General features: G+C 43.8%; 4 protein-coding genes across 5 annotated transcripts; 2 read left to right on the top strand and 2 right to left on the bottom strand.

Moving 5' to 3' along the window:
- Nucleotides 1–13,994: 13,994 nt before the first annotated feature.
- On the bottom strand, nt 13,995–16,659 carry LOC6532484 (proton-coupled amino acid transporter-like protein CG1139). Its single transcript, XM_002093194.3, has 9 exons — nt 16,469–16,659; nt 16,081–16,206; nt 15,863–16,013; nt 15,677–15,798; nt 15,019–15,245; nt 14,817–14,947; nt 14,572–14,750; nt 14,344–14,516; nt 13,995–14,280 (listed from the first exon to the last, which is right to left on the bottom strand). Exons 1-9 carry the CDS (start codon nt 16,471–16,473, stop codon nt 14,039–14,041), a joined length of 1,356 nt encoding a protein of 451 aa, XP_002093230.1. The 5' UTR covers nt 16,474–16,659; the 3' UTR covers nt 13,995–14,038.
- Nucleotides 16,660–17,090: 431 nt separating this feature from the next.
- Nucleotides 17,091–18,149, top strand: LOC6532483 (vicilin-like seed storage protein At2g18540). The gene has a single exon (XM_002093193.4). It carries the CDS (start codon nt 17,172–17,174, stop codon nt 18,090–18,092), a length of 921 nt encoding a protein of 306 aa, XP_002093229.1. The 5' UTR covers nt 17,091–17,171; the 3' UTR covers nt 18,093–18,149.
- Nucleotides 18,150–18,366: 217 nt separating this feature from the next.
- Nucleotides 18,367–21,576, top strand: LOC6532482. 2 transcript variants are annotated; one of them, XM_002093192.3, is made up of 3 exons: nt 18,367–18,854; nt 20,798–21,094; nt 21,160–21,576. In XM_002093192.3, the coding sequence occupies exons 1-3, from the start codon at nt 18,837–18,839 to the stop codon at nt 21,478–21,480; spliced, it is 636 nt and encodes a 211-aa protein (XP_002093228.1). In that variant the 5' UTR covers nt 18,367–18,836; the 3' UTR covers nt 21,481–21,576. The 2 variants fall into 2 exon arrangements, with proteins under 2 accessions (XP_002093228.1, XP_039230467.1); XM_039374533.1 differs by lacking the exon at nt 18,367–18,854 and adding an exon at nt 20,272–20,295.
- Nucleotides 21,492–23,863, bottom strand: LOC6532481 (succinyl-CoA:3-ketoacid-coenzyme A transferase, mitochondrial). The gene is made up of 4 exons (XM_002093191.3): nt 23,711–23,863; nt 23,022–23,220; nt 21,993–22,969; nt 21,492–21,934 (listed from the first exon to the last, which is right to left on the bottom strand). Exons 1-4 carry the CDS (start codon nt 23,768–23,770, stop codon nt 21,620–21,622), a joined length of 1,551 nt encoding a protein of 516 aa, XP_002093227.1. The 5' UTR covers nt 23,771–23,863; the 3' UTR covers nt 21,492–21,619.
- Nucleotides 23,864–24,033: the final 170 nt, after the last annotated feature.

Below are 24,033 nucleotides of genomic sequence, written 5' to 3'. Positions count from 1 at the left end.
AGTTTTCAGTGCCGTTTTCTGAAAGCCAACTCTCCATCTTTCCGCTCTCCAGCAGCCCGCAAAAAAGTGCCAAAAAATCGCTGAATACGGGATGTGAGGGCTATATTTAAAAAAAAAATCAATAGACCACGTTGGAAAGTCGAAAGTAGGCAGTGCGAGCAACGATGAAAGTGAAGCCGGTGCCGCAGGCGCAGCAAAACCAAAAGGAATGGCAAACTTTCTCATGCACAACAAACACGAGTAAAAGATAGAAGGGCAGAAGTGACTACTAGAGCGAAAACCCCACTTCCTCGAACTCCCCACCACGAATTGAAATTATGACTAAAGTTTTGCATGCAAATATTTTGTGAGCTTCCAGTTAGATGGCAGGAGACAGGCGACCCAGGTAGGCAAAGCGCCAGGTGAGCAAAAGTTTCAACTGCTCAACTGTGTGTGGATATCGGTGATGCGAAGGAGCAGTGCCTCCTGCCTCTGAAACACAACGCGGATCTAAAATGATAACACTTCATGTGGATTTCATATTTGAAATCGTATACAATCAAAAAGATGTCTGAAAGTATGTTATGAATTTCCGTCTTCCTAACCCCTTTTCTTTCGTTTTACCAAATAAAACATCTTTTATTATAATACCTTTCTCATCTCTGCCGAGTGTATTGCAAGTGACGAGTTTTATTTATTTTGGAAGTTACTCTGCCGTTCTTACTCCAAGTCGCAGCTGGGTCACTGGCAGACTTCAAATACCACTGTTTGTTTGGATGTCAGTTACGGATATTGAGCGTGGGCGCCTTTGAAGCTTTTGATTTTATTAGAAATTGTCAGAGAAGCCAGAGCGACGTGACCTCAAATGCCGAGAACCTGGGCCCAACAAACAGGAGGTGGTAGACCTGCACCGGCACCTGCACCTGTTTTCTAAACACATATTTCGTAATAGAACAAAAGAAAGTTTCAAACAGTGTGCTGGCAAACTTGACGGCAACTTGAAAGGCAATGAACCAGTTAAGTTGAGAAAAGGGTGGTTAAAATGAAGGGCACTGCAGACAAATAGTTAACAGCGAGACTCACTACCTCCCGCTTATTTTAATGAAATTCCTTAAAACTTAAATTTGATTCCATACTATAGATTGCGACTAGCAAGCACGTCGTATAAGCTACAAAACGACACAATTGCAGTTTCAATTTACCAAAAGTGGCCTAATTGTGCAAAGAGATTTCAAGTCCGAAATGATTTTCCGTACATTGTTTCCAACTAATCCAATCACATGCTGTTTTGAGTTGTTTCTGATAATTAGATTACTCTTGTTCGACACTGGTATCTGGGTATCATTGATGCCAATACGCCGCAAAACATATTTACGGCAAACTAAGCCCCATCTCGCCTAGAAACCATATCGCCATATCAAGCCACACCCAATGGACCGGACAATAATCTTTGGGGCAAAATTATGCCTTTCCCTGGGACAATCTTGGCAAATTAGCAAGTGGACAAGATAAACCGACGTCAGGTGCGAAATGCTTACATCTGCATTAAGATGCACATTTACATTTTCCAGCTCAGGAGTTTGGCAGGAGCATCAGGAGCATCTGAAGCATCAGGAGCAAACGCAGCCGAAGGCTAATGGGTTTCGTTACACCACCCACCACTTAAGGTGCAGTTCCCAGGGGCGACATTTGCTCGATTTGCATACACTCGGGCAAAATGGGGGCACCAGAGATGAAGTTTATAGGACTTGGAGCATAGAAGCAAATATATATGTTAATTCAATATATAATATTTAACAAAATATGCAGATTATAAGTAAAACGTGTATTTTCTGCAAAATTACAAAAGTTGTGATTTTTTCTCAGTATACACTGAGAAACTACAAAACTCGAAGCTATCGATGAGACGGCCCACAATCGCAGGCAACAAGATAGAGATGTTGAACGGTGGAGAGGCAAGGAGCATTGGATCCTTGCAAGGCTCTGTCATGCAATATTCACATGAACGAATTACCTTTAATTGATGCTGCATATCCAAAACAGATACAAGATACAAGGAGTCTCCTTTGGCCATCTGAATAGTATCCGCATATATGTACATGTGTATGTACATATATAATACCAGAGAACACACAACATAAATTGGCATTAAATATTGAGGGCTATTACCTAACTGAAAAGCCAGACAAACTGGCCGTGTTAACTGGCACATGAAAGGGATTTCCCCCCGCCGCCCGTTTCCCATTGCTTGAATTGTTTGTTCACAGTTTGTTCTGCAATTCATTAGTTGTACAAAATATTTCAATAACAAATTGTCAAATGAAATTTGCATGGGCAAGTACAAAGGGGCAAGGGGGAGAGGATCACAGCCGTTGTCTCGCTCCCACAGCAACGGGCAAGCAATCTCGAAAAACGGTAGCTTACAGTGATGGTCAATAGTTTGGTGGTCGGTATAGATGGCAGGAAAACTTGCGGTATGCACAATATACAGAAAATCAAATAGTTGCAATATGACTCTTAAATAAGTGGAGTGAACGTAAATTTCATGTTAAGGATTAAAACTGAGTTTATATTTGAATTTCCATTACAAGTAGCTATTGTCTTGAACGTCACTGTTAAAGCCCGTTACTGTGCATGTGTGTACTGCCGGCATTTGCATGTTTTGCATGTGTGGGTGCACTCATAATTAAGTCGTATTTGCTGAGTAAAAACCATTGCCCAATGACAATATTGGAATAATATTGAATTGCACCTGAGCAAATTGACTTCTGCCATGGAAAATCTTGTTTTCTTTTCAGCATAAAGCAAATGAAACCCAAGAAAAGTCACAGCAAAATATGCGCCAGTTGTAAAAGTTGCGACAAGAAAAGCCACTTACCAGCAAAAATCTTGGATATTTCAGCTTGCAAACACACTTTCCATTTATATACTGCACTTTAGTTCACTTTATTTCACTTAACGCGACCGTTTCCTTTAATTTAATCAGGATTTACACACGACTTCCACATTTCACTATAAACTTTCGCGAAAACTAACGCACTAATTATTTATCGATTGCCAGGCTGAGTATCGTTCATCGAAAATCTCACCACAATGGAAACCGAGCTAGCAGCTCCAGCTGTGGTGAAAACGATCACTTAAAATTTAAGCAGGTTTCGGGAAAGGATAATTTAAGTTTACCAAGTTACCACGTTGGAGAAAACTATGATTGCTTCGCCTCTGTATGGAAATTGTAGCCAGAATTTAAGTTGCCGACAAGAGGATAATCGGGATCCTCGGGCACGTTTCATCCATTTTGCTAGCAAGTGCATTTAATGCGATATTTAATGAGCGAAAAAGTGCAAGGAGAAGCTGGGTCACAGCTTTCAAACGGATATGAAATCGATTTAGCTTGCAGCTCACTAAGTTAAATATTTAAGTTAATCCTTTCAACATATATTGCTAAAACTTCTTATGAATTTTTCTCTCAGAATTCTATTCTGATTATAAAAAAAAAATCCAATTTCCGAATTGGCAATAAGTATCTATATTAAATTTGATGTTTCGAGACCATCTCTCTTTATTGGGGGTTCCATTTCGTAAACTCACATTCAAATACAAGAACACCAAAATTGAAACTAAAGAAATTCCATTGAAAATCCGCTCTTTAAATCTGGCAAGTGCATTGAACGTTCGTTGCCATAAAGAATTCATTTTACTCGCCAGTGTTTCGCCTCCATCTTTGGCTCCCCGCAATTCGACAGCTGCGACTTCCAGGACGAAATCGAAAACGACAAGGATACCGAAGGAAGTCGGTGGTCTGGTTGTGCGGTGGTCTGGGGGCCAGTGGGCCATCCCACGGCATGTTGACTATCGAACACTGTGGACACAGACGCGGACATGGCCTGTCCATTGCTCTCGGCCACTTATCAGCGCTGCTGCAATTGTTTTCTTGTAAAAGTCAATTTTTGAAGTGCGCCAGCGGAAATCGGAAACGGCAGCCGAGAAACAGAGACTTGCTGTTGACCTCGATTCACCTCCTTGCCCATTTCGCAGTGGGGTGCAGGACCACGCCCAGTTGGACAGCAACTGGTTGGTAAGTTGGTAAGTGAACACAGTGCACTGCTGGAAAAAAGTTGGGACAACATGGGAAAATCGGAAATAAGAATAGAATCCATTAAACCATTGAGTTAGTGTAGGATCAACAGTACTTGATGATCCAGTCAATTTGTGATTTATGTACCTACAAATATTTTGAAGACAAGCTAAAAAAGTATTTAAAGCGGTCCAGGACTTTCTCCTCGTGTGCCTTCCATGCTAAGCAGCTATTGATAAATGAGCCGCATTTAAGCATGGTCAGCAGCTGGCTGGAAAACATCAGGATATAGAGTGGGTTTTGGGACCGGGTCCTGGGGTGCGACGCTAAATGAAATTCAAAGTCAATCCGTTCAAGCGGAAGTAAATTATGTTTTCTTTGCTCGCAAGCCATCGGACATTCTGGACATTAGGGGGCCACATGGAGGGGCTGCTGGGCGGAGTGCAAAGTGCATGAAACTGAAACGAATTGCAATCGAAAACGGAAACGGGGTCAATCGATATTGTCCATTTGGTGGCCGCCAGTTGGTAATGGCTGCCAAAGGTTAAATGCGAATAGAATTCGCCCATACACATTCACATTCGCATTCGCCCATTTGTTTGTTTTCCCTCATTGTTCCAGCATTTTTCGAGTCTGTTTCACAGCTGAGCAAACACTGGAGACCAAGCTGCTCCACTCCTGCTTGATTATGCGATTCTCCATTAACAATTGTCCCCTTGTGCGGTTTCCAAGTGTCACTTGGTGGGAAACCATGATGGATGCCACTCCCATATCTCAACTATGTGCAGATTAGTTTGAGAATACTCACAAAATGAATTGGAAGCCTTGTTAATATAAATTGTATTTTACTAATTGTGTTAGGCTTCACATACTCCTTTGTGATATTACTTAGCTTCTGTCAAGTGTCTAACTCTAAACTTTGCACTTAAAGGGAGGAAAACCCTCAGGAAGGAAGCCACAGGCAGTGGAAACTCAACGGAAATCGCAATTTGAGGAATTCCCATATTTGCCGCCAGCCGAACGGAAGTCGCAACAAATTAAACCCTAAGGTTAATGCCGCTCCACAAAAGACGGGCGCAGCGGAGTGCCAACGAAATGTGGAGGATAAATTGTGCTTATAAATGGTGAGTGAAAGAGATGGGTGCGTGGTGCGTGAAAGAGAGAGGGGGAGCCACGCGCTCCTGCAGAAGAGCAATGAACAGTAAGCGGAAGTGACGCCCTCTGCATACTTTATGGTGTGTCTTCCCTCTCTTTCACTCCGCATGCACCCCTCTCTGTCGCACCCCCGTCTGCCATCCTGCTCATGCATGCGTGCGGCTGTAATTTCGATTTAGATGCAAAGTGCCAAACGATTCGTGTTAGCTGAGATGTCACCGGATAATAATCCTTTTCTGTTAACGCCTCCGCGAGTTATAAAATGTGTCACAAAATTATTCGGCTACATCCTCAATAAAGTATATTTAAATAATGGAAAGCATCATAAAGTCGTGGAGTATAAGGCGTAGAAAGAGATATTGATGCTAGAAATCAGGGTTCAGATTTGATTGTTAAATTATAAGTGGAATAAACTGTTTATAAAGAGGTATGGAAACGCTCCTTAGATATTAGAATACCATAATTATAAGATGTTTTTTTAAGCTTTACTCCTAAAGTATTATTGAAACGGCTTAAATATAAATTGGGTTTTGTACTTACTTTTATTATAAAATAAAGTGAAATAACATAATTTATCTTATCCGTAACTGTTTTGTATAAGCATAAAGGCTTTGTTGAAAAACGAGGGAGTAGAAAGGAATTTAATTGCACTTTCTTGCCCTATCGGACTGATTTCCTTTGTTGCACGTCCTGTTCGTCCTTAATGCCCCACGTCCTGAATTCTTCACGCCACATTTTTCGCTCTCTCCTCGTTCGCATGGAGCACCATGCAAAACTGTGTCAAATTTAACGCCTTCGGTAATGAATTTGTAACAACATTTTATTGTTGTGCTTTTGCAACATGGAGACACTGCAGCAGCTGCAATCGCCCCTACAGCAAACCCACTCCCCCCACCCCCTTCTCACCCCTCTCACCCTTCTGCCAACGCCCAATGCTTTCACCCCACTTCTTCGCCAGTTCCCCCTTTGTTTGGCCGTGTTTTTGTTATGCCACAATAAGAAGAAAGTAGAAACAACAAACCTTCGCAGACCCACACACATGCACACAAAAGCACAAAACTGTGTTAACAAGGCAACAAAAGGAGAATGAAAATAAGGTGCCGGCAGGAGCTGAAGGAGCAGAGGCAGTCCCGAGAATAAGGACATTGGGAAGGAGCCGGTAATGGAATGCCCTGATGGGGTGGTTGAGATGTCTCCTGGCGCACAATGCGTTTTGCATTTTAGCAACAATTTGACACAAATTAAAATGTGCAAAAAAATTGGAGGCGCAAAGGGTTTGAAGGTCTGTGTTGTGGGCTCGAATTGCTGGGCAGCTGAAAGGTGGGAGGACGAGTGGCACCCATGGATCCCCAGCCGCAGCACGCACATCCTGGCACGCGTGTCCTGCCACATGCCTCGCATATTTTAGCCTATGGCATCGCGCTGCGACACCGTCCTGTGCACTGCAAGAAATCTATTACACCAAGTGTTAGCCTTGGCACCTTGGAAATCATTAATCTATTCTACTAGTGCTTGATTTTCTCCTAACTTTTTTTTTATGTATGTTTCAAGTGTCCTAAAACATCTTTAATTTATGGAGATTTATCCAGGTCCATCCATTTCCCACTTCCCACTTCATCGCACCTTCGCACATGTGTCAAATATTTGTCGTTAGTGCGAGCGCTGAGCCGTGTATCCAAAGCTTCCGTCCGTCTTCATTGCCGGCCTGCTATTGCAGTCACCCATTTGCCCACTTGCTCCTGCTCACCTGGATGGGTCCCCAGGTGGTGCTGTGGATCAGGAACTGTGGACTAGAACTGGGCCCATCGCGCCTCGCGGCTGTCTCCCCATTTGACTCTGTTAGTTCCAATGAAGTGGAAATATGTCAACAGGCAGCGGAAGTTGGCTCTGGCTATAAAAACGGGGCAAAAAGGCGAAAACAACGGCGAAAATGTTCGCAAATTTTCCTATCCTACACTTTGCACTCCTACACTCCCCCCCTTTATTTTTTCTGCCATCGAGCACCTCACATATCAGGTAATGCCGTTGGTGGGATCCTGGGATGGATTGGATTGGAGCATGGAGGATGGAGGATGCAACTGATGCCTCGACTTTGCCGCCGCTCAAGGCGAGATAAAACTAGTTGACACACTTTACGGCTGATCCAGGGTATGCGGGGTAGTTGGGATTACGGCTACGGATCTGTCTGGCATCTCATTTGGATGGGCGAAGAGGAAGTGGATAGCTGGAATAGCTTCGGGTCATAATTATTTATTCAGCTGCGCCTTTTCATTTCCATTTTCAAGTGGGATTTGCATTTTTATCAATAGTAGCATTTAAATACGAATTTTAATTGGAATATTAATGCTATAGTTTTAAGTTAGTAAAAAACGCATGCTATGCTATATGGATTCGTTGGGGTATCCAGCTTAGTCTCATATCCGTTGAGAAACATCCTCCGCATCGTCTCTTATTTATTTCTTATTTTTCCCTTTTAGTTCTGCCCTTTGACATACTTATGTTCGCCGTATTTAGTTTGGAGATTCACGATAATGAGAGCACGTCGAGCACGCGGGGATTTCAGCAGCCAGTGCGATTGCAGCAGTGCCTGGCTCGCTTCCTGATTGTCCAGATCCTGCTACTCAGGCTGCTCCAGCTGCTCCTGCTGCTCCTCCTGCTCCCTACTCTCACTTCCCCTCCCGATCCCGATCCTTGTTACCATATCTCCGGCTGCGTCTGTTGTCGTCGTCGCACTTCCGTTGCGCGCTGTTTAACTTTTTGTGTGCAGTGACATGAGCGCACATAAATCCGACCCTCCAACTGGAGCGGGGTAAGTGGGCCAAACGGGGATGCCCAGCTAGATTTGCTATGGCTCCAGTGTCTGTGTGTGTGTGTGTTAGCCCATTCCCTTGGTCGGTTGACCTTCCCGCTGGTTATACTTCTGTTGGCATTTGGAATTTGCCATTTATCTCTGGCTTTATGCCAAATAAAACTACCAAAATATAACAACAGCATGGGAGTGCGAGGCTGGTCAAAAGGAAATGCTTATTTGTTAAGGCGAGCGTAGACAAATAGGGGGCGAATATGGCAGATTCCTCACAGATATGTGCGAGGATTTGACCTGCAATAAAATGCGAGAGTTTATCATGGCCTATTTGGACAATTTGGGTCCACATAATAACTCACTACGCTTCATTGAGTGTGGTCGCGCATTTCCCATTTCCCAATTTCCCCTGCCCCCTGGCAAACAAAGCCCCCCTTTTGGCCGACGAAACCACATTTAAATTTTCGACTATAGCTAACCGCATATGTAAAAACAATTACACATTATTCAATTAGGATGCACATTTATATGCCAAAGTAAACCAATGATTATTTCTCATTTTATTACGATTTGTTTAAGCGATTTTGGTGCTTGGGCACGTACGCGCAAAATTTCGTTGAACAAATTAAAAATATATATATGGAGTAGATCTAGAAATGAAGAACTTTAATATTTATATTTCAAGTAATCAGCTAACCGTTTAATTACTAATTGAAGCTTCGCATTGATCAACTTTTTTGTGAACTACATTTTGATTTGATTTCTATTATTTACAGACAGTTTCCATTAGTCCGCTTAACCCACTGACACAAATGGCGCTAATGAATTACACATGTAGAGGGTGAAATTATCTCGGTTTTTGGGTTAAAGGCAATAAAACATATATGCGCATTTGGAGAGTTATATGTGCTTATAGCCATTTCGCCATATGCCAAACGCTATGACAATGTTTTTTGGCTAATTAGTGGCCAGTGGTTGATCCCAAATGCGAGTGTATTCTGTAATTTACAAGGGCAAAGATTCCAAAATGGCAAATAGCCAAAATGCACTGTCTAAAAATCGATTTGAACCAGGCACCGAAAGGGCCATTAACATTTGCACTGGCCAAAAAAGACCATAACCATAATTATTAATGGACTTGTATCGGGGCAGGGGGGTATGCCTCTATCATTGCCATTTGTCCATTTTTCCGATGCCATCGATGCCATCAAAGCAAACTGCCTGGCCCCCTATGTGAAAAAAAGTAGATCTGCAACTGCGAAATGCCGTCTAAGCCCGGCTCTAAAGTTGTCATCTCCTCGCCGCTCTTGTTGGCTAACAAATGGTTAGCAATGCGCACAATTGCAGGCAATTCATCTTGGCCGCCATCTAGCAATTGTTCGCTCAATCGGCGACAAAAACGCAGCCCAGAATGCGGAGGGCGATGGAAAGCTCAAGCCCGAGAATCGCATTTATCGATTGGGTTTCATCAACCGCGCACATACATAGTTGAAGGCCCCGAAGCACTGGGAGAAAAGCGCCCCTGAAATTGGTAAGGAAACACTCAAAATAGTATCATGAAAAAATTCATTTAGATGCCTTTAATTAGTGAAGTAGAAACGAAAAACTTGAACTTTAAACACCGCCCGTTGATGGTGTTCAACATTATTGGCTTTTCATGTTAGATGTTTTCTATATGCTTCCAAGAAAAGATTGTTTGTGGTGCATTTCTGTTGCTGCTTTTCTTCCCTTCCATGAAATTCTCAGCTCGCCGCAGTTGCGCAGCCATTGAGTTATGGCAAACATGCGGCATAAATTATGGCTCCAAGAGCACTGGGTGGGCACTGGAGGCAGGCGGGGATCAGGGACGTCAGGTTGAAGGTTGGCTGCTGTGGGCGAAGGTTAGGGGGTAGGGGGTTTGCCGGGGGGCAGGAAGCAGAGCATTGACATGCCAAGTGCGAGCTCAGCGAGCTCATGACATGACAGTTGCTCATCGTCAGCGGGATATCTATATGTAAAGATCGCATAGATGAATTCAGATGGAGGGATTGGGGTGCTCCGCATGATGATGTTTGTTCGTCGGCTGATGAAGACGATAACTGTCAGTGGCTGTCAGTTGAGCACTTGGCGGTGCAGGGACCAAAAACTAATTCAGCCAGACGCACGCAAATTAGTTTAGGAAATGAAAACGCACACACAATTAGGGGCGAATATAGAAATTTTTAAAAATTATGCCACCCAAGAGCTCGAACTTAAGCCCAAGGTCATTGCAGGCTCCACCTAATCAATGATTGATTTGCTTCCTTTATGTAACCCACCCTTGGGCATTCGCGGAACAAAGCTCAAGTGCCCAATAAAGCCGTGTGCCACATGGCGTATGATTATTGCGTATACGCAGTGGGGTCACTTTAACATTATGAATTATGCATAACACGGCGCATTCATAATCATTTCTGCGGTGCGGCCACCCTTATCATTCACGTTATTCATCCCTGCACCCTCTATCCCTATTAAAATCTGCGCTTCGCCTGCTCATAAATGTTTAACGCACCTGCAGCAGCAGAGACCCCAAAAACAAAAACTCCGCTGGCCCAGCTGGTCGTTCGTATAAAACTGCACTTAAAGTAATATTTTTTTTGTATATATTCAAACATTAAAATATTGGCACGTAACAGAAAATAATTACTTCTCGTATGTTAGAAACAAACAAAAACAAAAATGTCTCATATGCTCGAGCAGTTTTTAATGACCCATTCGTTTTCGTGTAAGCCAACCTGATTTTTCCCTGTGTAAAATACCAGTAAGTGGTGTATTTGTGGAAACATGTGGCATACATAACAATGATCCCTTTTTACCAGCCCGTTTTCTGCTGCCCATGTGTGAAGGTGGCCCAAGATGGTGGAGGAGATTGGGGTCTCGCAGGTACAAGGTAATATTAGCCAACAATCAATGAACAGGCTCCCTGGAGAAGGGCTACCATAAGGGTACACCCCTTTTCCCACCACATGATTATTATAGTTCCATGCATTCGGAACATAAATCACATGCCCACAGTTGAGACGCGTCGCTAGCTGTGTCGTCACCCATCCATCCAGGCGTTCCACAAACCAGCCATTCATTCATTCATCCATGCCTTCATTCATTCGTTCGTTATTTATTCATAGCAAATGCTGTTACCACAGCCCCCCCCCACACCCCGTCCTTGCTGTCGGTCTGCATGAAATGTACAAAATGTTTGGGCTTAAATAAATACGGAAAACCTCGGTGCGAAAACCGAACCAAAGAGCCCCGCCGCAGTAACAATGCGTCGCTTGTCGCTATTGTTGCCAATGTTCTGCAGCTTTTCCCGAATCCACAGGGCAGGGGGCTTCCCCCAAAATGGTGCACTGAAGAAAATGAATCAGCTTTATAAAGCTAAGCTTGCTAAGAACTAAGATAGGGGTCATTTATCATAGTTGAGTAAACAAAGTTGTTATAAGGTCCGTTTTATATCATCTAAAGAGTATTATTTACATATTGAAGTAGTAAACTTTTTTCTCAGTGCTCCCAGCATCCTGTCTTTCCATCTCAGCCTGTTGTTCTAGGTACGTGTGTGTTTAGCGTAGCGTAAAATAAATCATTTTGCTGCGGTAAACACACACAGAGGCGGTAAGAGCGCAAAGCCGAAGATTCTGGGGTGCATGGAGATAGAGATGTTCCGATAGCTGCTACAAATTGCCGGCAGCCAGATGATGACTCCTCCTCCGTGAGCCCTAAAAATTAGTTGAATGAATAAAAATGAGTCATTTGTTTGGGCCGGAATGCGCCGCAAATTAAGCAGCTGAAATCGCTGGAAAACTTCCGTGGCTCGTGAGTGCCGAGGTGTACCTATATGTGTGATAAGCCGGCTTAGCTGCCCTCCAATCTGGCTAATAAACGTGGCTGACAAGGCACAAGATTGTGCGGGAAATGAACTAGGGATAAGAACAACACGCTGTGCAGGAAAAAGTGAGTTGAGCTCAGGCATGGCAGCCAAAAATGTATAAGAATATGGAGAGTAAAAGTTGACCAACAACTTTTTAACAGAAGAAAAGCCCTTACTAAAAGTGAAACTACCAAAGTAGCTAAAGATGTAACTATATACCATACAGAAGCAATACACATGGCATATGAATCCATTACCTGATCAAATATTTAGTTAGCAATAAAACGATTTTATGGCCAAAATGAATACCAAACCAGCAGTTGTCCGTCAAGCGGAAAACGGAAACAAAGTTCAACTGACAGAATACGAACAATTAAAATGTATTTAAATCACATGGATAAAAGCAATGAAAATAAAGTGACCGAGTTTATAATCCGATGGTAAATCCTTAAGCGTTTTACAAATGAACTGCAGCATATTAAGTGTAACATTGTCAATAATGAATGTAACAAGCCATAAAAGAAATTAACAAATAAAGTAATAATAAAATCGTAAAATAAGTAGGTACGCAGAACATCAAAAAGATGCGAGTACAGAGTTTAATTAGAAACGAGACTAGAGGCTCTGCGAAATGAAGTTTTTCATTGCCAATTTATTCATGACTTTCTCTAATTAACTTTTACGCATTCGGACTAGCCTGAAAAGCGATATTAGCTCCAAGGATACAAGGCTCCAAGGCTCCAAGGCTGGGGCATGTGTACCTGCACCTGTTTCCACCTGAAATTGTGCGTAATTCAATTGCTCAGACCCCCGGATTCAACTGACCAGAAGCACTAAAAGCTGCCTGCCTGCCTGCACAAATATAATTAAAATGCCCTGCAACTGGTGGGGAAATGTATAAAAACGTAGAAATAAATAAGCGCTGCACAGGACTACAACTTGTCATTTAATGTGCTCCGTCAAAGGAAAAAGGATCTAAGGATCTAAATTGATGAGGACCCCTCCGGGGGGAAAATAAATTGAAGATGTAAGTGGGGCAGCGGACTCTTATTTTGACCCAAGTCCTCGTAATTTAAGAGCTACGAATTTTGTGGCTCACTTGAAAGTTGTTCAATTTCTCGCTCTCCAAGATTTGGCTTTTCTCGCATTTTTCCGGTATTTCCAAATGCACTTTTCCACCCCTTGCCCCTCGGCTCTCAATTCCATGACCACTGTTGCAGTTCCTTGTTGCCAATTTCAAATACACGAATGTTGTGTTATTTCCGTCAAAAGAGTAATTAAACGTACAAAGCAAACGACATTTCAACACATTCAAGGGATGGCAAGCAGACAGAAGCGAGGGTCTCTTGAAAAAGATTAAAAATTTTAACAAAATTAATTGTGATTATAGGAATAAGAAGAATATACAGAATGGGGACCAGAACCTGTTCTAACTCATGACTTTTTCAGTGATATGCTCAATTTAAAGTTGTTATCCCGCAGACCCCAATGTATAACACCTTTTGAAACCTACTGCTGAGACCTAAAATCGACTTAAAGTAATTTTAATCCGATTTTCTCTATCCGCCCTCGCTGTGGCATCCAGTCGTTGGTCCGTTTGGCTTTGCTCTGGCTTCTTAGGGCCGGCGGTCATTGCGGCTCAGTCCGGCACTCTGTGGCCTTCATGCCAGCAAAAGACAGCCAAAGAGGTCCTGCCAAGGGGTGGGAAGGGGAGGGGAGCGGACAGGACGCAGGATGCAGGATGCAGGAGAGCGTTGTCAGTAACCTGTGAGCAAAACATTGTAAATAAAATGCAGCTGGATTGCGGAAGGGGAGGTTGTGGAGTTCTGTGTCTGGCTTGCTGACCTGCGGCGCTTTTGTGTTAATTGCGGTTGCATTTAATTACAGTCCGTTGCAACTGGCCAGCTTTCCCGGCTTTCCCGACTGCACTTCCCATTCCCCCGCACATTTTCCACGAACCAAGTCGAGACCTGTGCTAAGCTTTTAATTAAAATTAAAAATATTTGGTTGCATGTCTTTGGCATCTGCTCGGCTATGCAAGACATAAACCAACATTGTTTACGGCCAATTGCTATAAATCTTGTAGCCACATCAACAAATGTAAATTAATGCACAGTTTATTGAACCGCATCGAATTCGAAGTTTACTTGTACACCGCAATGATGTCCAAAATGCTCACATAGGTGCCAACAACTCCGCCAAAGATGCCAAAGCCCAAGAGCAGCAGATTGATGATCAATTTTATCCGGAATGGTCCATAGCCCTCGGTGTACTGGACGCAGATCTGGAGTAGAACGGGGAAGATGAGGCCCAGGATCGACAGGCAAAAGGATCCCACCAGGGACAGGAAGACCGAAAGATCCGGAATAGCAACAGCGCAGGCAACTGAAATTATGTACAAAACTCATTAATGAGTAGTGTATTTCATTCGAATTTTCCATTCCTTACAAGTGAGCAACACAATTAAGGCCCGGAAGAGCAGTTCATAGAATGTCTGCCTGCTCTCCTTGAAGCGCTTGGCCAAGTATTTATCCCACAGGATGTGGGCAGTCACATAGCCCTGCAAGGCATACGAGATCCAGGTAGTGATGGCAAAGAACACCTTTACCACCTGAGCGGGTCTAAAAGGGGGTTTTAAGTTTAGTGGATTACATTAAACTAGCATTTGGAACTCACATTTCGTTCTGCGGAATATTCAGTGTAATGCTGCCCTCGGACTCATTGCCATATTTCCAGTAGCCAAAGAAGCCGAGCAGAACATACAAGCCCAGCACTATGGACATGCCACTGTTCAGAATGCCACAGGGGCCCACAAAGGATTTAGGCGTGGCCATATTCTCCTCAATTGCCAGAATCTTTTCAAACAAGGGAAATGCTTAAATTGCATTATTGATGATATATTACATATTTTTAGGACATACCACACCCACTGCTTCCAGTGCAAAGAGTACTGTGCCAAAGAAGGTGGGCAACTTTCCGGCGGCCACGAAAGGATCTCGTTCACTTAGAGGAGGTAACTCCTCAAATATATAGTACAAAATGATGCCAAAACCTAGAAAGTTAAAATTGTAATTTAGTAACTACTTTCTTTAACAGGATGGGCCAATTTAAAAGAAAGCTCACCCACAAGAAGCAGGAGATTCGCTGCACTGGAAAAGGGCGCCAGTAGCTTTAAATTCTTGATGCTATAAATCAGCAGAAGTGGCACGATTATGATGCACATGTGTATTCGCACATCCCAGACCACCAGATACTCATCCACCAACTGCTTTATGCTCTCCGCTATGAAAACCACATAGACGCAGCAGATGCCGAAGTGGTAAAAGGCCAGGAAGCCATCTACAAAGGGACTGAGAGAGAATAATGCTATTTAAAATATAAATATATTACTTTTTATGCCTAAGCTGAAAGCATAGCACCATGTGAAAATACTTGTCATATATAGAAAACAAGTAAACAACTCGATTATTAACGACATTGTTTAGATTGGTAAACTTTTGCAACTTAAGCATGCAATTGAATAAAGCCTCTTCAGATAATATTGTCAACCAATATTCTTTGAACACCAATCACTTTTAGGATGTGCCCCCATTTTTTAGGGTGCTATTAGGCTTGCTATTATAGATAAAGATATAATAAATCGTAGTAAAAATCCATTGATCAACAACAAGATAAGATTTTAACTACCCGTTAGGTTAATCATTAAAAAACACTTAGAAAGTTAATCAATAAATAAGAGAATGTACAGATAACAGTTGCTTCCCTGAGTTACTTCACTTACACGGCAATGGGCGCCAAGCAACGCAGCCAGGGTGGACCTTGTTTGAGTCCCAGATTCATGGCCTGCGAGAAGCTGACGTAGGGAACCCGCTGCCGCTTACACAAGATGTACATGCATTCGATCTGTAAATCAAATGTTAAAAGAATATAAATAAGCGAATTTCGTTGTGACTCAAGGCAAACCCACCAAAATGTGCAGGCAGTAGAGGGCCAGCGAGCCAATGATCAGTGTGAGCAGGGTGCCATTCACATATCCCGCATGTGCGAAGGCACTGGGCATGGCCAGGACTCCAGTGCCCACGGAAGCCTTCAGGAAGTGGGCAAATGTCTGAAAGTTTCTGGGGAAGAACAGGCCAGAGAATAAAGAATTCCTTGGGCTCCGCAGAGTGGAAAATCTATGCTTACGTAGTGGGATTCTTAAGTTCGCGGTGCAGGTGGGGATCGTAATCATCGTTACTGCCATTCGCTGGTTTTGTTGGGGTCGTTAATTCCAATGTTGTTGGGTAAACCGTCACGGTTTTTATATTGTCGCTGTTGGGGGAGCAATTAAAAGTTGTTTTTGAGGTGAATTGATTGATCGATAACTGGGTATGCGTCGTAAAACAATATGCCTCAAGGAGAATCCTCGAAAAAAGTTGTTGGTTCAAAATTAAAGGTCATAAAAATGTATAATTTCTTAGTCCGGGATTTCGTTGAAGCAAATGGTTTGTCATTTATTATGTTTGCGCATCAGTTAGCTTATTTTTTACGGTCTCGGGACCAGAAGAATACGTTGAATACGAAGACGACTCACTTCATTGCGATAAAGTAGCGAACGAGTATTTGATAAAGCTACTTGAGCTAGGCGGGCGTATAAATCTTTTATCACACGTAATTAAGGCGCCAAAGAGACAAAGATCTTTTTGCGATTGCGATTTTCTGGCCTAACCAGATTTCTTGGGGAACCAACCGACTGCCTGGCCCACCGGACGGATACTAGATTTCGGATCCCGGTCGAAGCCGCTCAACACCTCTCGTTCGTAAACCGTGCTGATAATCTTGAAAAGATAATTGTACGATAATCAGCCGTATCAGAAGCCATCACAGGGAACGTGGGAAGCCGAAGTGCAGCAATCCAAAATGTATGCCAAAAAATATTGTGTGCACTTTCAAGTGCAAATAATAATAACCAGATTTAAGACCCTAACCAGTTTGCTGATCGGTTTGAACCTCCCGAAAAGTTCATCGCCAATCATCAAACTCTTTACCTAATATATTATAGCAAAAGCTTGGACTTCACTGAACCCAACATTTCTAGTTAGCCGTTTCTCCCACACAAAACTTACATTCTACTTTACATCGACTTTTAAGACATCAGGGCGGATAAGTAATTTACATATGCTATGTATATTTTTTTATAAACTTTTTAGTTTACATAGTAACCCTTGAAAATGACATCTTCTGTTTTGAGCAAAACTTAAAAAACATTAACTTATAAAAAGAAAGTGCTTCCAAAAATGTCGAAGTATCCACTTCGACCATTTATACAACCTGTAATCCTGCGCCGCTTGAGCGATAAGCCCAAGCTGAGCAACAAGCCCTCAAACACCCCTCGCCCGCCAAAGGATCCTCCGGATGAGGGCTACCAGCCGACCAGCGTCGACCACGAGGGGATCGATGTGGCCCCGTTTGTGAGACCCTCTTCCTTCCGCCAGTTCAGTGGACCTGACGAGAAGCTGGGACCAGGAGCAGGCAAGGCCCTCCCCTACAAGAACTCCAGCTACTTTGGCTATCATCGGTTCTCGTTTATGGAACTCATGGTCACGACAGTGGAACTGCGCGACGAACGTCGATTGGACGGAGGACTCCAGGCAGCCATTGAAGCGGACGATGAACCCGAGGGTAGCGAGGCCCAACTGGAGACCATGAAGAAACTGGAAGGCGAGTGCGATGCGATACTAGCCAACCAAGCCAAGAAAGCCGAGGAGGCCAAGAAAGCGGAGGAGGCCAAAGCCTCGGCCAAAGAAGAGAAGTGTCTTCAGGCAATGAGCGACGAGGAGCTGAAGGAGTGGTGCAAGAAAAAGGAGGAGGACATCAAAAAGAAGGAGCAGGAAAAGAAGGAGGCCACATGCGCGCCCAAGGAGAAGAACATCCAGGACATGAGCGACGAGGAGCTGAAGGAGTGGTGCAAGAAAAAGGAGGAGGACATAAAAAAGAAGGAGCAGGAAAAGAAGGAGGCCACTTGCGCGCCCAAGGAGAAGAATATCCAGGACATGAACGACGAGGAGCTGAAGGTTTGGTGTCAGAAAAAGGAAGAGGACATCAAGAAGAAGGAACAACAAAACAAAGACGAAGAAACCAAGAACTGTAAGGAGAAAGAAAATACTGAAGCTGCTGAAAAGCCCAAGTGTGAAACCGATGAAAACAAAAAAGATTAAGAATATAAAAGGATCTATGGCAAATTTACAATATTAATAAAGAATTTATAAATTGAATTTAAAGAAATAAATAAATTGTAACTTGAAATCCGTTTGATTCCAGTATTTTTAGTGTGTTGAGCTTTCAAAAAGCTTTTACGAAAACTGGTATATACTGGCGGCACATCAGCGGTCACACCAAATGAGCTTTCGAAAAGCTCTTTCGAAAACTGGTATATACTGGCGGCACATCAGCGGTCACACTAAATGAACTTCTCTCCCAACGAAATGAAATCAGTTGTTCGGTGTGCGTGTGTGGAAAAAGTTCGAAGGCACCGAGAGAAGTGTGAAAACCGATATCGAGACTACGTATTTTGAGTCATTAGTCCGAGTGTGTCTATGCAAATTTAATTGCGGCTCACCCAAATCATCGAAAAGCCAACAGGTCGCCCCGCTCGAACAAAACAAACACCATAATCAGGCGGCAAATGAAACGGGCAAAACGGCAGAGACAAAACCGCTTAACCGGTTTCGAAATATCCATCGTAGCACAGTTTGCTCGCCTATATAATATTCCGATTGCAGTGGAACAAAATATAAACACTCACACTCGCGTATAAATTCGCAGATATATATGTCGGTTGTGTGAGTTTCTGTTTGTGATTCGTGTGTAAAATAGTTTTGACCAAGGAAATCCAACTAAAATAAAAACAAAGCGAGACGCAGACATAACTGTGAAAATAAAACCAGCCAAATAAGACAGCCATGGGATATTCCATTAAGGTAAGTGCCAAAGGCGGCCAAAAGCGGCGAGAAACAAACGGAAAAGAGAAAAGGGAGCCAACGGGGCGTATGTGTGCTGCGATCTGTAAACCAGTTTTCGGACTTTTACCCATCTAGCTTAGTCGGTATAAAAAATAAATAAAAACAAATAGAAAAAGAAGGGAGATCAGTGGGATTTTTCGGTTCTTGCCGGGCTCGTAATTAAGGTGCCATAAAATGCAGGGCCAAACTAAAGCAAATGGCCATCTCAGTTAATTACACCACAGCAATACGCCAACTGTGACTTTAGTAAGCCGAAAAAAGAACGCAATAGCCAAATTCATCAGCTAAACATAGTGTAGATTATCTAGTCACATTGATTAACTGGCCTTGTTTTTACGTTCGTACCGCTTATCTCTCGTTACAGTCTTTTGCCCAAAGGGCTGTCCATAAATTCGGTTGACATTAGGCAACTTTGTTTATGTAGTCGTCATCAAAAGGGGAGAATCAACCCCTTTCATTGTAAGGTATCATACAACCTGAAGTTTGAAGAGGATTAAACGGGTTATGAACTTCACAAACGACTTGGGAACGCAGTAAGGGTATTAGTCGGGCTCAAATAGCAATTTACTTATCAGGTTTGCAATTATAGCATTCTATTTACTTTATTTTGCTGTTCGATAAGTGTTTGGTTTTAAAGTAATCTTAACTCAAGTGGGAGTAGCTAACTTATCATGCGCCAAACTCATCAAAAGCTTGCTATCTATAGTTAAAGAGGTAGTACTTTTCCCAGAAATTCCTTTGCTATCTAATTTCGAAGACATTCCTTTGCATTTAAGTATAAGGTAATTAAGTGTATTGTATTGTGCCTGCTAGTATGAATATTAGGTTTAGTAATCGCAATGAAATCGACAGCGATTGTGTGTAATTGCCTTCGTGATCTTGGGAACATAATGCCCACAAGTTGTCTAGCTAAATTTAGATTAAATGCCACACGGTTTCAAACAAAATAGCTTCGATATTCCTCAATAACTCAATTTATTCGATCTCCATCAGAGATCAGGGAGATCATCATTTTAGCCTCACTCACTTTGTATTATATTTATTCTGATCAAATCACATTTGACACGCAAACCGGTCCGTGCTTATGCAACTCAAGTTATTAGTGTCACAATGGCAGAAACAAAAGGGCTGCGGAACTGAGTGAAAAAGTCTGTAATTGCATGTGCAATTTACAATTTTCTGCCGTCCATAAGCTTTAATTGCATCTAATAGACTGATGGGGATGGGGAGGAGTGGCCCCCCGATTTCCACGCCATATTTTATAGTAACGATAAGGCGGCGTCTGTCGATCAGCGCGACTTCCAACCGAAACTGATAAGTAATACTTGAGTTTCAGGCTCTGTTCGCCTTCGTGGATTTTGGGGGGCCTAGAGTTAGTACCGAAGTAGCCATGTTCGTGGTAAGAAGTCGGGTGGGTCCATACTGCTGGTAATCTCAGGTGTCGCAGGCGTTTAATTATTCATACGCCCGGGTGTCCGATGTGCCGATCTTATCAGGAAAGCCGTACGTGATTCTATTTTCGGGATATATGTATCAACACATTTCTTATTCCTCGCCCGCCGATAACATTTCATAAACAATAAAGAAATGGGGAAGAGAGCTTAAGAGAAATGCGTCAGGCAAGTTCTCTTAAATATGGTATAAATGTATTTCCACAAGAAAATATGCCTGTCAAAGATAGGAAAATTGTTTGTGCTTTATAAATCTGACTTGCAAATTTCACGAGACTAGGCCCCATAAATGACCAACAAAATCTTGATCACGCGATTCTTGAGTGCCGCCCTCGCTCTCTTTCGCTCTCTTAGACCGCTCTCTTAGTCCGCTCTCTTAGACCGCTCTCCTAGACCGCTCTCTTAGTTCGCTCTCTTAAAGCTATATTATCTGATTCCAATCCCTTGCAGAACTGCGAAACGGGTGAGTTGGAGTACTTCTACACAGACACCGTGCGCGTAAACAGACCCGCCTACGATGAGGAAACCGGCGAGCCGATCCACGACCAGGTCACGAAGGTGCACTTCCGCAAACACACGAACTTCCATGTACCCAAGCACTATCTGCGTGGCACCATCTGCGATGAGGTGGACGACGAGCTGGCCAACACAGTGAGGCATGGGGCAGCCATTCCCAGCAGGGTTCCCAAAAAGGTCACACCGGGCTACGAACGCGAAGACTACTGTCAAATGGATGGCGTGAGCAGCGTAGGTTTCCATACCAAACTATGAACATGGCTTTCTTATACTAAATGATTGTATTTGCCTTGCAGAACATAATCCTGGGCTACAACCGCAACCACTACCTGCTGTTCCTGGTGCCCACGCTCTTCTGCTACAACTTCTTCATTGGAGCCACCATGGCCATCATCGAGATCTTCCTGCACATGATGTCGCACCACAAGAACAGCCTCACCATGCAGAAGGGCCTGTATTTTCGCAGTCCACTCCACGTGCTGTCCTCGCAGTTCTGCGCCATCTGCCGCACGGAATGCGACAGCAAGTACAACCGCATCTTCGACATCCTCAACAAGCAGATGCGCAACGCACATCGCTCGGAGACTTTGAAGGACATGGCCAAGGCAATTGGTTAAGCTGGCTGGGATTAGATTTGATATGTTCCATATATTCAACACAGATGTTTTTGTCACACGATCAACAAAAAATAAATGCACTCGTTTATCACTCAAGCGGAGGTATTGCAGCTTCACTGGGCACTACGCACGTGGTTCATCAAACAGGAATTTGACCCATTGTCTTCACATTGGGCGACACTGTGAACTTGGCTCCAGTGCTGGCGATAATGTCGTCCACGGTGTATCCCTCGGCCACCTCGATCAGCGTCAGGCCCACGCCCTTTTCCACCTGGAAAACAGCCTTCTCTGAGATGATCAAGTCGATCACACCCTTGCCAGTGAGCGGTAGGGAGCAGGTGTCCAGGATCTTGGGGGAACCATCGCGGGCATTGTGCTCCATGGTGATGATCACCTTGGTGCCAGGCGCAGCCACCAAATCCATGGCGCCACCCATGCCCTTAACCAGTTTGCCCTAAAATGAATATGTTTGTAAGTAACTAAACTCAATGGGTCACACAAGAGTTACTTACGGGAATCATCCAGTTGGCCAGATCGCCGGTGGCCGACACCTCCATGGCGCCCAAAATGGTGATATCCACATGACCACCTCGGATCATGGCAAAGCTGTCATCGGAGCCGAAGTACGAGGCTCCGGGCACCACGGTAACACTCTCCTTTCCGGCGTTAATCAAGTCCGGATCCACTTTGTCCTTGGTGGGGAAGGGTCCCAGGCCCAGGATTCCGTTCTCCGATTGCAGCATCACGTTCATGCCCTTGGGGATGTAGTTGGAGGAGAGCACGGGAATGCCAATGCCGAGATTGGCGTACATGCCGTCATGGAACTCTAGAGCCACTCGACGGGCAATGCGCTCACGTAGAGCCTGGGCGGGATTTGGTGGTGGAGCTGGTTTACTGGGATCCTTAGGCTCCGTGATGCGCAAACGTTCCACACGCTTGTTGTAGTTGGTGCCCTTGAAGATGCGGTTAATGTAGATGCCGGGCACATGGATCTCATCGGGGGAAAGGGCTCCGATGGGCACAATTTCCTCCACTTCGGCCACGGTGATCTTGGCAGCCCTGCACATGGGTGCATTGAAGTTTCTGGCCGCCTTGTTGAACACCAGATTGCCCAAGGGATCGGCCTTTTGGGCTTTGACAAAGGCAAAGTCTGCGAAGATGGACTCCTCCATCACGTAGCTCTTTCCGTTGAATTCCTTCACGGGCTTCTTTGCGCTGGATATCTCCACTTTGCCATCCTTGGAGTACTTAATGGGTGCACCGCCTTCCTGCACGAGAGTGGCGTAGCCAGTGGGCGTGTAGAAGGCCGGAATGCCAGCTCCTCCAGCGCGGATCTTCTCCGCAAGGGTTCCTTGAGGGGTCAGCTCGACGGCCAGTTCTCCTTCCAGATACTGACGCACCAGCTCCGTGTTTTCGCCCACATAGGAGCCAATCACCTTGGCCACCTGCTTCTGCTTGATCAGGACACCCAGACCAGTGTCATCCACACCTGGAAAAGATTTCGAATTAATAAGAGTAATAAAAATTCACTACATGCATACCTCCATTATTGGAAACGCCCGTGATGTTCTTGACTCCCTTCTGCTTGAGGGCGTTGATCATCTTCTCCGGAATGCCGCAGATTCCGAATCCTCCGAAGAGGATCTGGGCACCATCCTGCACATCGGCCACAGCATCTATGGCGGACTCGTAGATCTTGCCATTTCGCTGTTTTCCCGACGTGGAGTAGCACGCAATAGCCTGCAAATGATCGGACTATTAGCATAAAAAGCGGTTTGTCCATGATACGATGGTGTTCTATGGGTAAGTATAAGTGAGCGTTCGTGTGTTTCGCTTGTTTGTGCACAGTCGTTACGTAAGTTTGCCTATTTTTAATTCGCTTGGATTGTTCCAGGGGGGTTAATGGTATCAGTGGGCTGACTTTAGAGTGGCTGGCTCGTGCGGATTCGTCTTAATAATAATTCCTTATCTCAATTGGCAGCAAAACACTAAACACTAAATCAAAAGTGTGTGTATAAACGGTATAACTGGAACGGATCTATTTGTGGAACTTGTTGAATTAACACCTGTTGATATGTTTTTGCTGGAAAACAGGTTTGTCGCCTTACAATCACATGATTATTTAAGCACTTAATCTTTGAGGAGATAAGCGAGATAAATCCTAGACTATCCACTTCTGGAAGATGTTCTCCAGAAAGGTCGTTAATTTTTTATCAGGAAAGGATTTTACCTTGATGGAGGCGGCATATCGGGCGCTCAGGCTGCTGTTTCCCACCAGGCGGCAGAGCATTTTAACTTAGGTATACTTAAAACAATAAAACGGATTATAACTAGGGCAAACTGCTCGCCAGATCAACACAAACAGGAATGAAGTGAAAACAGCTGCGGAGCGCAACAGGTACGCGCCAGCTGGTTCTATCGAACCAGTTCGATAACATTCGCAATACAGCTGTTTGCAAAAACCGTAATTTTCTTATTGGATTATTTCAAATAACAGAAACAAAATAATTTTCAAATTTGATGTGCAACTAAAACATAGTTTTACATATTTTA

Source organism: Drosophila yakuba, chromosome 3L (genome assembly GCF_016746365.2).
Source record: "Drosophila yakuba strain Tai18E2 chromosome 3L, Prin_Dyak_Tai18E2_2.1, whole genome shotgun sequence".
Classification (NCBI taxonomy): Eukaryota; Metazoa; Arthropoda; class Insecta; order Diptera; family Drosophilidae; genus Drosophila; species Drosophila yakuba.
The sequence above is the reverse complement of the archived record's forward strand: the minus strand, read 5'-3'. Positions and strand labels throughout refer to the sequence as shown.